We start from the raw sequence: 14,947 nt of genomic DNA on the forward strand, positions 1-14,947 counted from the left end.
AGTGTGTGACCAGGGCTGCTGTGTCGGCAGAGTGGCAGCCCTTGGTGCGACGGGAGAGCACCTGCCCCAGCACCTCCCGCGGATGGGGGGAGCGACTAATGCTCTCCTGTTTTGCTCCAGGAAATCCACTATTCGATTCTGCCGTTATTTCAGTGGATGATTAATGACTGTGGTTTGCTTTGGAGTAAGGTCATTGAAAGATAACTCAGATTCCTCTGATATAAAAGAGTAGGTTCTGATGCCGCAAAAAGCGAGTAGTTTGGTACCAATCTTTGTCTTTTTTATTCTTCTGTCTCATTTTACATTTTTGCTGGATCTTTTTTTAATCAAGTCTAAATCCTTGTATTTGATCCACTGAGTATTGGTGGCAATGCTAGACATGTTAGGAAATATTTTTTTACTGAAACACCAGAAGTTTAAATTAATCTGATTTATTTCCCGAAGTCCTTTATAAAGCATACTTCTGACTGCTGTAACTTTGGAAACTAGCATGATATAATTACAAGTACAGGTACCAACTTCATAACTATGCTTTGCATGGTAATGGACTTGGGTTTTTTTCAGTATCAAGAAAGTTATAATGTAAAATAAATCTTACTTAGGTGAAAACTGTGTGATAAACTCCTTATCGCCACAGTCGTCAGATAAGCAGCATTTACTTCATCTGTCATCAGATGGTCTCTTGCTGCCAGTCCATCTGTCCCTACACCAGACATTGCAAGTCTTTAAAAATATTTAAAAGTATTCTTGAAGTGTTCTGTCTGCAATGATCTCTTAGTGCTCTAGCTCATGTAATATATAAACTCCAAATGTTTTTAACTGTCAGTGACCACTGGAACTGTGAATCAGTCCTCTTTCCCTCCAAAACTGATCCATGATATATGTTATTAGAAAATAGCTTTAAGTCAGGTTACATGTGGTATGACAGACTGAGGGAATGGGTAGCAGGGGGATTTGCAGTTATTATTGAAAATAGCTGCAAACTATCCTTTCATGTTATTATTATGAGTGTGTTTTGTAAGAGAACTGCTCTCATCTCGTAGGGAATAATTTGTTAGGCGCTTGAGGTAAAAATGAATAGTGTTGCTAAAGATAAAGAGATCCTGTCTAAAAGATCAAAGAAGGTGAAGGCAGGAAAACATTTTATTTCTAGATAATTATTTGAATAATGTATTGAATTTCTTGTAGTTTAACACCAGAATACACAGTAAGACCTCTTACTTCATTGCAAGAAACACAATAAAATGTTTATCATTTCAGAATTTTACCAAATGTTGGCCATATCTACAGTTGTTTTGGGGAAGTGTTTTTTTTTTTTTCCTCCTTGTCCCTTTTCACTGTTTTAAAGTGGTAATAATATCATGAGAGTGTTTAAAACAATGTTTAAATTACTATTACTCCACACATTAGTAAAAAGGAGTAGCAGTACCTTAGGAAAAAGAAATGAACCAAAAAACCCCAAGCCAGAACAAAAACATACGTTTCAGAAAAACTGTCTAGGTATGGAATAACTGACTTAGTGGGAATATTGTAATATATATATATATATATTACAATGGTGAAATCACCGTTGTAGACTCACATAGTAAGATGCTGAGCTATTGCAAGGGACCTTACTATTTTGCCAGATTAAGCCCACTGCTTAAATGGAGTCAGCCCTGGAGTTTATGAATTTTCAAAGTGTTTTCTGCAGGGGAAAAAAGAACATTAAAAATTAGAAATATTACCACAACTGCTGTTTTATTCTTACTATCAGCATTCATGGATATCAGAATTTATTCTGACAGAAATGGTAGATTAGGTAATTCCAATGAAACAATCCAGTGTCACCATCCTGGCAGCTTTTAGCTTCCCTGAAATTATATTGCCATTTTCCCTCATTTTTTTCCTTTTCCCTAAGATGAGTTAGCACAAGCAAAATGGTATATGTTAACCTCCTTGTTAACACATAGTAGCCTCCTTGTTTCCACAGAGCTCCTGTGGCACACTGCTCATACGCACCCTTGGAGTGTGTAAAGATGTGACTACCTGCAGTGTCAGTGGTGCCATGCTGGCATGGTTTCAGAGATGAGTGCTGCATCTGTTCTGATGAGGTTGCTGGGAACTTTTTTACACTTGCGTTTCCTTCTGTACATTAAAAGACATTATTTGGATCAATTATTCAACAATGATATCCAGCAACTGACTAACTTTATCTGGAGTGTAACCACTGGACACCCATGACTTTTGCATAATTCCTTGGTTATTTAGGTTAATTTAGACACTAGTTTATTCATTATCAGCAGCTGTTTTTATCAGCACTTAACTACGTGCTTGATATTTAGCTTTGTGTGTGTGTGTGTGTTGGGATTTTTTCTTTCATAAATGTACAAGAAGGGAACAAACAGAACGATGTCTCGTTCCTGTAGAGATTTCTACGTTGATTTTGACAGTCTTTCTGGATTTGTTTTAATGAGTCTGTACTGGCTTTTGGTGATTTGCCACTGTACGCCTACAATCTGTTATTTCTGGGAGATGAACATAAACCACTTCCAAATGTCACTTATTTATTTGTCACCTGATTCTGATTTATATTCCTGCATTGTATAATCTATGCATGCATGAGGAGGTTTTATCTGCAGAGAGAAAATAAACTAGAAAATTTTAAAGTGTGTACTTAAGCTCTGCAAAACTGATGGAAAATATCTGCTTCCATTGCCCACTCAGTCTGCCAACACTCTTTCTTCCTTACAGCAATAAAAAACTATGAACAATATTTTAACTGTAATTACTGTACACAGTGTTAAATCAGATACCACCCACCAGCTGTCCAAAAAAATGAGAGAAGAGGAAAACAGAATTATTTCTCTAGTTATAAGTGAGTTTGAGATGTGTTTGAAACTAGGTTGTCCTCCCATGACCTTGTTTAATAGGACTGGCACTTTATGTGAATAGACCTTTTTTCCTGTTTGTACTGTGATTTATTTTTCTCCTTCATGGTTCATACACTGTGCTGATTTTACAGACAGTCATCTAAATCTGTCATATCCTATGTATGAGGGTCACCACAGTTAAAGTGGATACTAAGGGCATTTCAAATTGGCAAATAGGATGTAGTCAGGATTATTAATGTGGAAACTGGGTAAATCAGGAGTCATTTGCTTAAGTAATAGATTTAATCTGATTGTATGTCCCCCATAGAAGTCTATTTCATAATGTTAAAAGGCTTCAGGTCCAAATAATGTTTCCATGATATAACTTGTGGGAAGCATATTCCCAATTCGTAGAGATGAGGAAATGGGAAGATAAATGTCTGTCCCTTAATTTTTCTCTTGGTTGTGTAATCTGTATTGGCAGAGTCATTCTGCAGCAGCACATTCTGTGGATGCAGTCTGAGGGTGGAGTGATTTTCTTCGTAGCCATGGGAAAAGTACTAGAATGATCCTCAATTAGGTGTTTGTTTACTGAGGCATTTTGGAAAATGGAAGCCTCACAACTGCCTCCTGTTTATGAAAGAAGAACGAACACAACTGACCAGATAAGCTATTAAGCCCACTGTGTGAGCAACTGTCTGAGTTGACATAGAAGTGTTAGCAGCATTTCTAATACCATTATGCAAGTGAATAGTACTAGTCTTTCCTGAGAAAAATATTTTAATAAAGATGCAGAAACATGGTGTGAAATTGTATTCGCTGATTAGAATAATCATATCTGCAATATGGTTAAAGTGTGTATAATTTCAGTCTGACGTGCAGTTCGAGATATGTAGCCTTTGTGGCCCCATGAAATCATTAGAAGCCCAGCATTTGCCACGCTGGATGAGAGCAGTGGTTGTCAAGTGAAAGGCAATGTCCTGCCCTCAGCAGTGCCACGTACTTTCAGCTATAGAGGAAATTAAAATATCTAGAAACGCACAAAATTAGCGGTGTAATGTTGTAGATGGTGGCTCCTTTTCTTAATATTCTCTGTACTAATGGATGAGATTAGTTGCCTCTAATTGTTATTGAGTTCTACAACACACTTATGTCTATGATAGAGGTTATGATCAGCAAGCTGCACTGAACTGGCAGTATAATATACTGATACTTTTCTATTGTAGCCAGTAATATAATTTTAATACTCTTTTTTAAATTAAATAGGATTGTGGGAGGTATTTGAAGAAATTTGATAATTATTTTATAATTAAAATTCTTTTAATAATCATGTCATTTGTGTATTAGTTTCTGTAGGAAATCAACAGGTCTATATACACAATTGCTGACATAATTCATCACAGTTGGACAGTCCCATTATTTTGTATAAGTATGTCATCTGAAGAAGCTCAGCTGATAATATAGCAGCAACCTGCAGTCAGTAGTGAAGTATATATATTTGGGGAATTTATTCAAATATGGCTTATGTATGCATTACATAGATTGGGAGTGTTAGGCAACACTGCAGAGCAAGCATCTAGGGCCAGGTCTTTGGAGCTATTTTAACTTGTAGGATAACCTTCACATTGTCTGGAGGTTTACTTAGGATCACTGCCTAATATTCAGATACTTATGTAAGTCATGCTCATCTTTTGGGAATCTTTTCCCTCTGAGACTGTCGCTTGTCTACTTCAAGTACCTCTTCGCTGCCCCACACGTAAGAACCAGTGCAGCCTATAATTGCTTTATAGCTGTCCTTTGCTATGTTCTGTAGTAAGGCAGTTCAATTTCTTGTAGCTCTGTGAAGGGTTTCTGTCTTCGCGAGGAGTCCTGGGATGCCCTTAGTTTCTTTTACATAAAAATGAAATTTGAAGTGGAGGTGTGCTGAAAGTATCTATCTAGGCTGGTCTTGAAGCAGTAAACACACTTCTTATTCTTCCATGTCAAATAATATTGTTAATATTTTCTTGAAGAAATAATGCTTTTATAATAATGCAAAAGTGTGATGAGACTGCATTAGTTGGCTAGAATGATATTTATTAATAATTAATAAATTATCATTAATTATTATTAAGGAAATAGAGTTTTTCCCCCATCTGACACTGACCTACAGATATTTAGCCTTTCTATAGACACTGACTTCATATACCCAAGTAGTAGGGTGGTAGGTATTAGAAGAACTTTGCTTAATTATTAGGAATCAACTTCCTAGCACTTGCACATTTTAATTACAAAAATCTTTTTGTCTCGTTAAATAAGCTGTATATGATGCCAAGTCAGTATATAGCTTCTACATTAATCTCATGGACCCTGTTACACACTGAATTCTCTCTCACTGGTATGTGTACTGTGCAACAGGAAAAGTTAGTCTCGTGCAGAAAGGAGCATAACTAAAATCATGCTTCATTTTTACAGTTTCAAAATTAATGAGATTTTAAACTCGTATATGTATGAATTCCACCTGTTGATATGCATGTGTTAGTGTAATAGTGCTAAATTGCAATAACTTTTTAGATAACCTACTGAAATGAAAGTTTGAATCAGAAGTTACATGATTTTCTGTATAAAATACATGTATTCTCAGGTCATATTTTCATGTATGTTGAGTATGTTAGGTTCAGTATGCTGTACCTTGATGCTAAAGGTCAAAAAAAGCTGCAGAGCACTCCTCCTTATTGAAGTCAGGAGAAGTTTTAGGCAACTGATCTAAAAAAGGGTTTGTGTGTGTCTTGATACAAGATTTGTCTTGTCTGTGGTGCAACCTCAATTCCATAATAGTCAAGTAGCTATAAGTTATGCTACACAGTACGTATGATTTCTCTTTTTGCTTCATTAATTTCTTAGCCTCAGAGTATTCTTACTGGAAACACCTGACTTACATTTTATCTCTTGTCTAAGAGTTTTCTTTCCTGTTATATTGTTTTTGTAGGTCCCAGAAGCCATAAGAAAGTGCCAGCGAGCCGGAATTACAGTCCGCATGGTCACTGGAGACAACATCAACACAGCACGTGCCATTGCCATAAAATGTGGAATCATTCATCCGGGAGAAGACTTTCTCTGCCTTGAAGGGAAAGAATTTAACAGAAGGATCCGAAATGAGAAGGGAGAAGTAAGTCATATATTAAATCATACTTTTTATGAATATGTTTTAAAAACCAGTAAGAACAGTGAACTATTGTGTCTCCTGCACTGATGTGTACCTCGTATCAGTAAAGACTACTTGGAGAGACTGCTAATTCTTTTTGCAACTAGCCTTTTGCAATTCAAAATACTATGAAATTACAGTCTTTACTTTTCGTGATGCAGAGCCACTACCAGTTTAGTGCTAGACTTATTCAGCAGTTTTTAGAACCATAGCACTAGTCTACAAGAAATGAAAACTAAGCACATTAAAAGCAGGTTTCTTAGCAAAGAGAAGGAACTCAACAGCAATCTGCAGGTCTAACTCTCATAAAAATGTGCTCTATACTAAGAACCAGCTTCCCTTATTTCTTTATGTTATACCACTATATCTAATGATTTGCATAACTTAATCTGTTCTGTGGAAGATTTTTAACTCCTCGTATAAAAGATGTCACTAACACACAGGCTATTGAAGCCAGCTTTAAAAAAGTAAACTCTGCTGTGTCTTTGAGTCCATCATTAACGAATGGACACAGTCGTTTACTGCTTGCATTGACTGATGGGATCCTGGGAACATTAGTATATGCAACGGATTTGTTCTTGTTGCTAATGGTATACAGAGAAAATTCTGCCATTATTGGTGCCAAAATGAAGAGCTTGTCTTCAAATGTAGAATAGGACAATACTTCTACTTGTCAACTGTTTGATCAGCTTTGAGAAACTCCACTATCCTATATTTAGAGTAATGATTCTGAGAGAAATTATCCATAAAGATGCTAAGAACAGCTGATTAGATACTGTGTCAAAATTTACCTATGTTAGCCAATAGCTGAGCTTTGGTAGTAGAAAACTGCCGGTTTTGACCTTGCCTTAATTTGCAGCATTGATGACTGTTCTGATTTTTCTGTGCTTTTGGAGAAAAGTTGCAGATCTGAGTAGTGAAGTGAATCATCTGACACGTGGACACAAATATATTTTGCATTTTTCTAATCACAGGCTAACGGTTCTACTGTTTGGGGGTTTTTGTGTTCTCTCCCTCCAGATTGAGCAAGAGCGAATTGACAAAATCTGGCCAAAGCTTCGAGTGCTTGCTCGCTCATCTCCCACAGACAAACACACTTTGGTGAAAGGTGCGTGCAGACTACCTTTGTGTGTGTGTGTGTATGTATAAATTAATAGCAAAGTTATTGAAGTATGCTCGGCACATCATCTGCATTGTAAAAATTATACTGTTACAAATATATCTGAGTCCTTGCTTTTAATTGCATATCTGTACATAATGCAAGGAAGTTTGCTTGACCAAGTCTCTTGTGTTTGTGTTCTACCTGAGCTTTCAAATGGAAAATAATATGAAGCTGGTTGGCAGAAATAACAGAAATACCAATAAGACGTCTGGCAAGTAGATGTAGGCAATCTCATATTTCCCTTGTGACTTTTAATTTGAGGCTCTAGCTGGAAAAGAAAAACATGTGTTTGCTGGTCAGAAATAAAATAGTGTTGAGAAATAGGTTGTTCTTCACACTAACAAGAAGGGGCATAGATTTTGTAGTCTTTGCTGATACCTCTTTATGAAGAAACCAAGAACAAGCTCATTTAGAGTAAATCAAGTCACTCAAGTGCATCTGTTCTCCCACAATTATTTTTAAAGAGTGTTCCAAGATGAAAAACCTTTCATGTTACAGTAGCAGTTATTGGAGATCATGTAACTAGGAGCTGCCCTCTGTAGCCCTACATGAATGGAGATACGTATTTTAAGCCAATTCCTTTCTCCTATAGTCTCACTAATTCTATGATTTGCATTGGCCTCGTTTAGATTTCTGGCTGTATTTTTAGAGTCTGTTTTTGTCCTATAAAAACTGCACCATACAAATGATATTCTCTTACTGTACCGTCTGCAGATGGAATGCTCCTGTAAAAGAGGGATTTGTTTGCAGTTTGCTTTATAAGGCCTTTTTTGTATCTGCAATTCACACTTCTTGATCACTAGAAATCTTCTTCTGTTGACTTTGAAGCTCACACTTAAAAGACAACTGATGAAATCAGAAAATTTCTGATCAGGAATAACATCATTTCTGGCCACTGTAAGATGAAGGCCTGGAGCAGGCAGAAACCCCGTCAGCAGATGGCTGTGGCTGCTGGATTCCTGATGAAGAAAGAACTGGACTATTTTGCTAAGGTCCTAGAAAGTCTGGAGAGACTCTTCTTAGCAATTCTTGGAGGAGCTAAAGTTCAGGATAAGATCCAGCTGATAAGTTCTATGTTTTCAGCTGGTTGACTACTTAAATAATAATTCACATTTAGGTAGGAAATTGTTTCTGGATCTAGCTTTTCGGTATGGCAAGGTTTTATTGATATAACTCCATACATGACTGATTACAAAGGCTTTTGAGCTGCATGTAATTTTTTAAAATGCCTAAATAACTGCAGAGCAAAATTTCCATTGTGAATTAGAAGATTGGACCAGTCGGGTCCTTTGAGACTGGGACCAGTGTGTGTGACGAGCTCTGGAAGCATGGATCATTCAGAAGAACTAAGATACCTTGTAAGCCCTGGCTTGGTGCACGAGATGGGGCAGCTGGAGATGTACTGCTGTTACCCACCCTCTCCAGCCGCTGTTTAAACCAGTGGTTTGCGAAGTGGGGTGCACACACGTCAAGGACAGTCCACTGGGGTGCAGGAAGAAAATATATTTTGCCATTATTCAACAGAAGAATATTTTTAAAATACTGTTTATTTCATCTCTATTTCATCCTTTTCTAATGTATGTTTTATAATGTACATAATATATTAGTACAGTAGTACATATGTATAATTTATAAATAATATACGTATTTGGGGCGTGTGTGCTCAAAAAGATTTTACCATTAGGAGTTCATGATTGAAAAGGTGTGGAGATAGAATGATATAATAGTGTAATAATTATTAGCTCCATAGGTCAGTATTAAAAGAGCGCAAAGTTACCTGAAGTCTCCTCACTTCCCTGGTGCATATAAAATACTGTCCTATAGTTCTTAGATGATATGACTTGTACACCCTAATAGCTTGTTTTTTTCAGAAACACACAACAATGTGTTTCATTAAGTGGATTAAATAAGTCACTTGGGAGTACTCATTTGAATCATTCAGGATTTTCCCTTAAGAGGAAAACAAAACCTTTGCCAGAGAAAATGGAATCAGTAAAGAGCTGAAGAAAAATAATCAACAAATTATTGATGTTTTATAGCATATGCACGTTGACAATGCAAAAGACATTTACTACTACTGAATGCCTTCTGCAACTAATACACTTAATGTTTTAAAGATGTGAAAAGGTCAAATGATAGAGCAATGAAGTATCTAATGAAGTTCAAGAACAAGTTTGTGGAAAATCACGATGGAATTTTTTGGCTGGTAATACTCCAAGGGCCATTAAAAGTTACAAGAAACTATTTAAATGTTCACTAGTTTTGGACCTCTTGTTAAAATGTTATGTTTTTCTCAGACACTTGAGGGATCAAGAGGATGTTCTCTTCTTTGATGTATTTTATCTGCTCTGGGGTAAAAACATACATCACAAAATAAACTTTTTTTATATTTAATTTTTAATGACTTACAGCTGCTGGAGGGAATATTTTTTCTCCTTAACATAGCACAATCCCACCCAGCAAAAGGTTCATTTTATTTTGCTTTTTTTCTTTTTTACTACTTCTAAGGGACTAGAGAAAGGCATGGTTCAGCATTTCAGGCTGGGCAAACCGTTTCTTTCAAATATATATGGCTTTGAAGTAGAGCTAGTTTGAAAAAAAAAATGTCAAAATGGTTTATCATCACTGAGTGTTTCAGTGAAACAAAAATGTTAGATATGTCAGTCCAACTGAAATACAATTCTTACAAATTTTATTACATCCATTGGTATTATTTTGTATTTTTTTACGCTGTTTCAAAATATAAGTAAAAATGCATAGAATTTATAATGATGTGTCCTTATAATATTATTTCTGAAATACTTCAGTATTGTCATATTGGTTTTCAAAATACTGTGGGAAGCAACTGTTCAGTACTGATGGGAAATACCATCAGCACCTTATCAGAAGGTATAGAGAAGATCAAATAAATATTCAGTCTACCAGTTAAAGCAGCTGTGCTTTCCATTATGTTTAAATTAGCCTGGAATTATTTTTCTGTGATATTAGAAACAACTATTCTGTTCTGATGTAAGGCTGATTTATTAACAAGCAGAAAGGGAATTTTAATGAAGAAAATATTTTTAATAATCACCCTTAATTACTAAAATATTTCAAATATTATTGCATGGGATGGTATTATATTCATGACCTCATTAATGTGGACATTCCAGGAGACTACGTAGAATAATAAAAATATAGAAAAGTGTATTAATTGAAATTAAGAAATTAAATATCAGCATGTTGCAAATTGCAAGGGGTTTTGATTTCCATTTGACGGAAAATTTTAGTATTTACTCTTATTCAAATTCATATGAGGAAATGCTGAGAAAGTTGACCTGTTCCACAGTGTAAGAAGTCAGCTTCAACCAACTCTTCCCTGAAGCGAAGAACATAAACGTAATATAAAGGAAGCAGGAGGTGTACTGCATTTGAATCTAGAGTTTTGTACTCTGTAAATACCATTTTGGTCTCTGTAGTCTGTGTTAAGTGTAACTTTGGGGGGGCACTGATGCCCTCAAGGTTCCGCTTTAGTGTTTTGGTCTTATAATATAAAGCACACTGGTGGCGCATGCTTAGTACAGAAATCCATGCGTTTAGCCACGTTCTCCTCTGCTCTTCTAATACCATGAACTTTGTGGAGCACTAGTCACTTAACAATTACCAACGCTCTCTCTAATGTTATATATGACACTTTTAAGCTCTATTCCTGCACATGTTTAAGGATGTAACTAAAGTGAACTTAAATTTTCTCTTTCAGACAGAGTTTCTGAATTCTTGTTAGATTAACACAAGCTTCAAAAAGTTTGGAAGTATTAAAAATAATTTGAACAGAACATGCCTATGAAATATATTACTGCATCTGTCTTTGTTTAGCTTTTCAAAGAAATATAAATATGTCTATGCATATGGGGTTGATCAGCTTTCCTGCATCAATAACACCTGAATTGGTGTCTGTCTTTGAAATGCTCTGTCCTAGCAAAGTTTTTCCTGTCTGCCTGTTTTGAGTTAATCAGTTGAGACAGAGAGAAATAGCTAAACTAGGAATTTTTTTCTCCCTGAACCAATGATTTCTTACTGGCATGACTCTAAGGGTGACAATGCAAGTAAGAATTGTTTAAATAAAGCGGCATTTGTTCTGCAGTAAAGGGAGAACCTGAGGCTATACTTCATGTTTTTGATCTGAGCCATGGGTACAGACATCTCCTTGTAAAAGAAATGGAAGACTCATTGTTGGTTAATATTCTTTATACTATTATCCTGAGTGGAGTTGATTTAATGCTTGCTTTATGTTAGATGGGAGGAAGATGAGAGATACAGGATATATTTCACTTAGAGCTGTGTATGCAGTGCTGGTGCCTTTTATAGGAAGCTTGTGCCTATAGTGCCCCTCTTGATAGTTCTACATAGTTGTTTTACATATGTTCCTTTCCTTCGTCAGAAACAAGCAGCTTGCTCTGAAAAACGTATGCCTTATGCAAGCTGTATGACTCCTCCCCAAATTCCTGCAGCGTCAGTGGAATCTGTGTGTGGAACACGCTGTAATGTTGTGCTCTAGGTGTATTCCTGTGGCTGTTGAATAAAATTCTGTTTGACAGAGCAAAGTTGTGGCCAAACAGCTTAAGATGAGGGAACAGACAATGAAACAGCAAAAGATGTTTTGGGACGAAGCTTTGCTGAGTATTTGGAATTCCCCTCCTGTTAAAGAAATGGGCATTCTTGTTACTGGCAGTCTGTCAGATCATGCTCTTATTTAAATTTTTCACTGATCATTGAAGCAGTTGTTCTCCACAGCTCAAGATTGCAGAGGGAGAACGTTTCCTAGACATCCCTCTTCTGTTTGGTCCCCTTAAACTGTTTGTAAAATCTGTACAGACATATTCCTTGATACTGAAGAAAATTCTTGACTTGAAACCTTATCACAACTATTAACAGAATGATATCAAAGAAAGAGGAAAAAAAAGGCAAAAACCAGCGTGTTTAGGAAGGACGCAAGTACTGGAAAGAAGACATGCATTCAGAAAAGTGAGGAAGGCTGGGAGGAGGAACAGATTAAAAAGAGCATGCAGAAGTCAGGGAGCATAAGTATAGTTGTAATAAATCCTCTGAATCCCAGATGATCACTACTGCTCCATTTTAGAAATATGTCTAATGTACAAATGACAGTTCTGCAAAGATGATCTCTCTTCCTATGACTAGCCCTGAAGCCCCTCCAGATACTGTTGTGCCGTGCATTGACATATTTCTGGTGCCGCTAGCAGTGGTCACTGTAATTAAGGTGTATGGCTGAGATGCTGATGGTAACCGAGACCGTTTTATCTCTGTTTCTCCATGACAGCTGATTATGCAGTTCTGTGTTCTGGAGGGTGTTGGGTTTATCCTGGCTGCTTAGTTTGCTTTTAGGGATAAAAATGACTACAAAACCTTGTGAATGACTACTAACCTTATGACTTAGCTGATGGCTGGATGCAGCACAGGTGGTAGCATAGTCATTGACATTAGAGGACCATTTGTATCTGTTAGGAGGTCATTTGTTAGAGCCTCTGCAACTGAAATCGAGTTGTGCTCCCATTTGGAATCCAGGTGTGAGAGGATTCTGTCTACCTGTTCGAGCAGTTAATGTCATGATGTGTCAGAGATTTTAACGATTTTTTTTCAGGAGCTTAAACTATTAATTTAACATCAAAAGGTTGTGTTAATAACAAGAAGGGAAGACCCTGAAGATAAATGCTTTTAACACTAATGGCAGCTGATGTTCCTGTTTATTTAGTAATACCAAAGGCAAATCACCCCAACAAATTTAAAGCTCTAATTATAAGATCTTATCAGAATAATGTGCCATTTATCTGAGTTCACACTGCCAATGGAAAGTGAATAGTATTTTTTCTGATTTTCACACGACTGAAAAATACAGGACACTAACTTGCTTCCACACTGCATTGCAATCTTCTGGGTGCCTGATAAGCCTGAACCTTGCCAAGAGGCAGCTATTGCTCTGTAATCTGCAATTTCCTGTTTCTGGTTAGTTATCTGATATGAGTTATTTTTTTCCAGAGTAGAATAAAAGCTTTTCACACTGGGTAGGTTTTGATAATTGTTTTTAGAGGCTATGACTTTGTGCAAAATGTGTTAGCAAAAGGAATTTTGTCATTTCCCCCCCTAAGTTATTAATATGGAGAAGTGCTCTTGTATCCTACACAGCAATCCTGTATTCTGGACTCATATTCAGATCTACTTTGACACGGAAGTAAAAACATGAGTGGTGAATGATCCCCATCCGATTAAAAAACAGGGCTTCTTCTGTACCCTTAGAAAAATTCTTTATTATTTTTCCATACTTTCCCCATCTGCGTAAGTGGAAAATACATCCCTGCAGGCTAGCTGCATGAAACTTGATTCACCAAGTGAAAAGTGCTTTCTTTTCTCAAGTGATCTCAAAATAAAAGTAGAAATTATTTTATTATGTCTATTTATTAAAATGTTTGGTTCCAGAATTTAAAGAATTACATCTTCATAATCATTGTTTGGCAGAATTGAACATGTCTGTTAAACTGCTAATTTGGCTTCAGCTAAATAAAATTCATCAATAGCATTTGTTATCATTAGGTTAAACTGATTGCCAGAAGGCATCCCAGTGAAGCAGATATTACAGTTCAGTCCCAGTTTAGGAGAGCTTTGAGCACGAACTTAGGTCTTCAGCAAATCCTTTCCATTGACGTTTAATCAGAGAGCTGGTTTACTGTGACACATAACTTTAAGTAGTAGAAATCTTGCAGAAGAACATAATGAGCTGATCTCATTCCCTTTGAAATCTGTGTAAGTTCTGTTGATGTTTTGATGACGCAGGATCAGAACTTTCCATGTAAATTCTAGTAGTGATGTCTAGTAGTGTATAGTAGTCATGACACTGCTTTCATCGTTGTTTTCCTTAGAAATCAACTCTACTAATCTCTGTAAGACTTGTGTGGTATTACGTAGTCTGTATTACCCAGACCCTGCTGTTTTTTAGAAGGAAGTTTTATCTTGCTCATTATTTTATATATATGTAGGTATACACACAGATACACATTTTTTGCAGGTATTATTGACAGCACACAGGTGGAACAGAGGCAGGTTGTAGCTGTGACTGGTGATGGAACCAACGATGGACCGGCACTTAAAAAAGCTGATGTTGGCTTTGCAATGGTATGATCTGGAGCAGATTTATTGATGTTTGTGTCGTCATAAATTTACTATGAGAGGTTTTTCATTCATGAAGTTTTGAGAAAATTGCTTAGATATTACTTGGCAGTGAAGCAATATATCGGAGGGGAGTGAGTTATCTTGCTTCAGAATCCTTTAATTTACTATGTTAGATTCACTGGCATTGCTTCTTTTGATACTTTTTCAATATTTTGTCTAAGGTAATTATTGGCTATATGCAGAATCCTGTGCCAATACAGAAAAATGAACTCTCTATTCTTCAAAAGAGTGGAGTACTATTTTGCATTGGTAAAATCCATCATTAAATACAAAGATGTCTTTCCAAGGTACTCTGACTCTGAAGACATTAATATACTAGACTATATATCAAGATACGTAATTCTAATTTTTGTTAGCAATTCTGTTTATATATATTAATAAAATATCATCAACGATAAAAGTAACTCTGAAGATCAGTAGTCATTAAGCTGATAATTTAAAACATTCAAAACTATCATCACGTGAATTCCACTGCTCTCTGTCAATTCCCTTTTCTGCACCCTTAATAACTTTCAAAAATAGGCCAAA

At 36.3% G+C, this 14,947-nt stretch overlaps 1 protein-coding gene across 17 annotated transcripts in view; it reads left to right on the forward strand.

The window, feature by feature from the left end:
- The window catches only part of ATP2B2 (ATPase plasma membrane Ca2+ transporting 2), a 427,775-nt gene that overhangs the window by 373,485 nt on the left and 39,343 nt on the right, over window positions 1-14,947 (forward strand). For all 17 annotated transcript variants that reach the window (XM_075432741.1, XM_075432745.1, XM_075432743.1 and 14 more), the window contains 3 exons: window positions 5,821-6,000; window positions 7,057-7,144; window positions 14,256-14,362. In XM_075432741.1, coding sequence (XP_075288856.1) covers window positions 5,821-6,000; window positions 7,057-7,144; window positions 14,256-14,362 — 375 coding nt within the window. The remainder of the gene's footprint in view (window positions 1-5,820; window positions 6,001-7,056; window positions 7,145-14,255; window positions 14,363-14,947) is intronic.

Source organism: Opisthocomus hoazin, chromosome 11 (genome assembly GCF_030867145.1).
Source record: "Opisthocomus hoazin isolate bOpiHoa1 chromosome 11, bOpiHoa1.hap1, whole genome shotgun sequence".
In the NCBI taxonomy this organism is placed as follows: Eukaryota; Metazoa; Chordata; class Aves; order Opisthocomiformes; family Opisthocomidae; genus Opisthocomus; species Opisthocomus hoazin.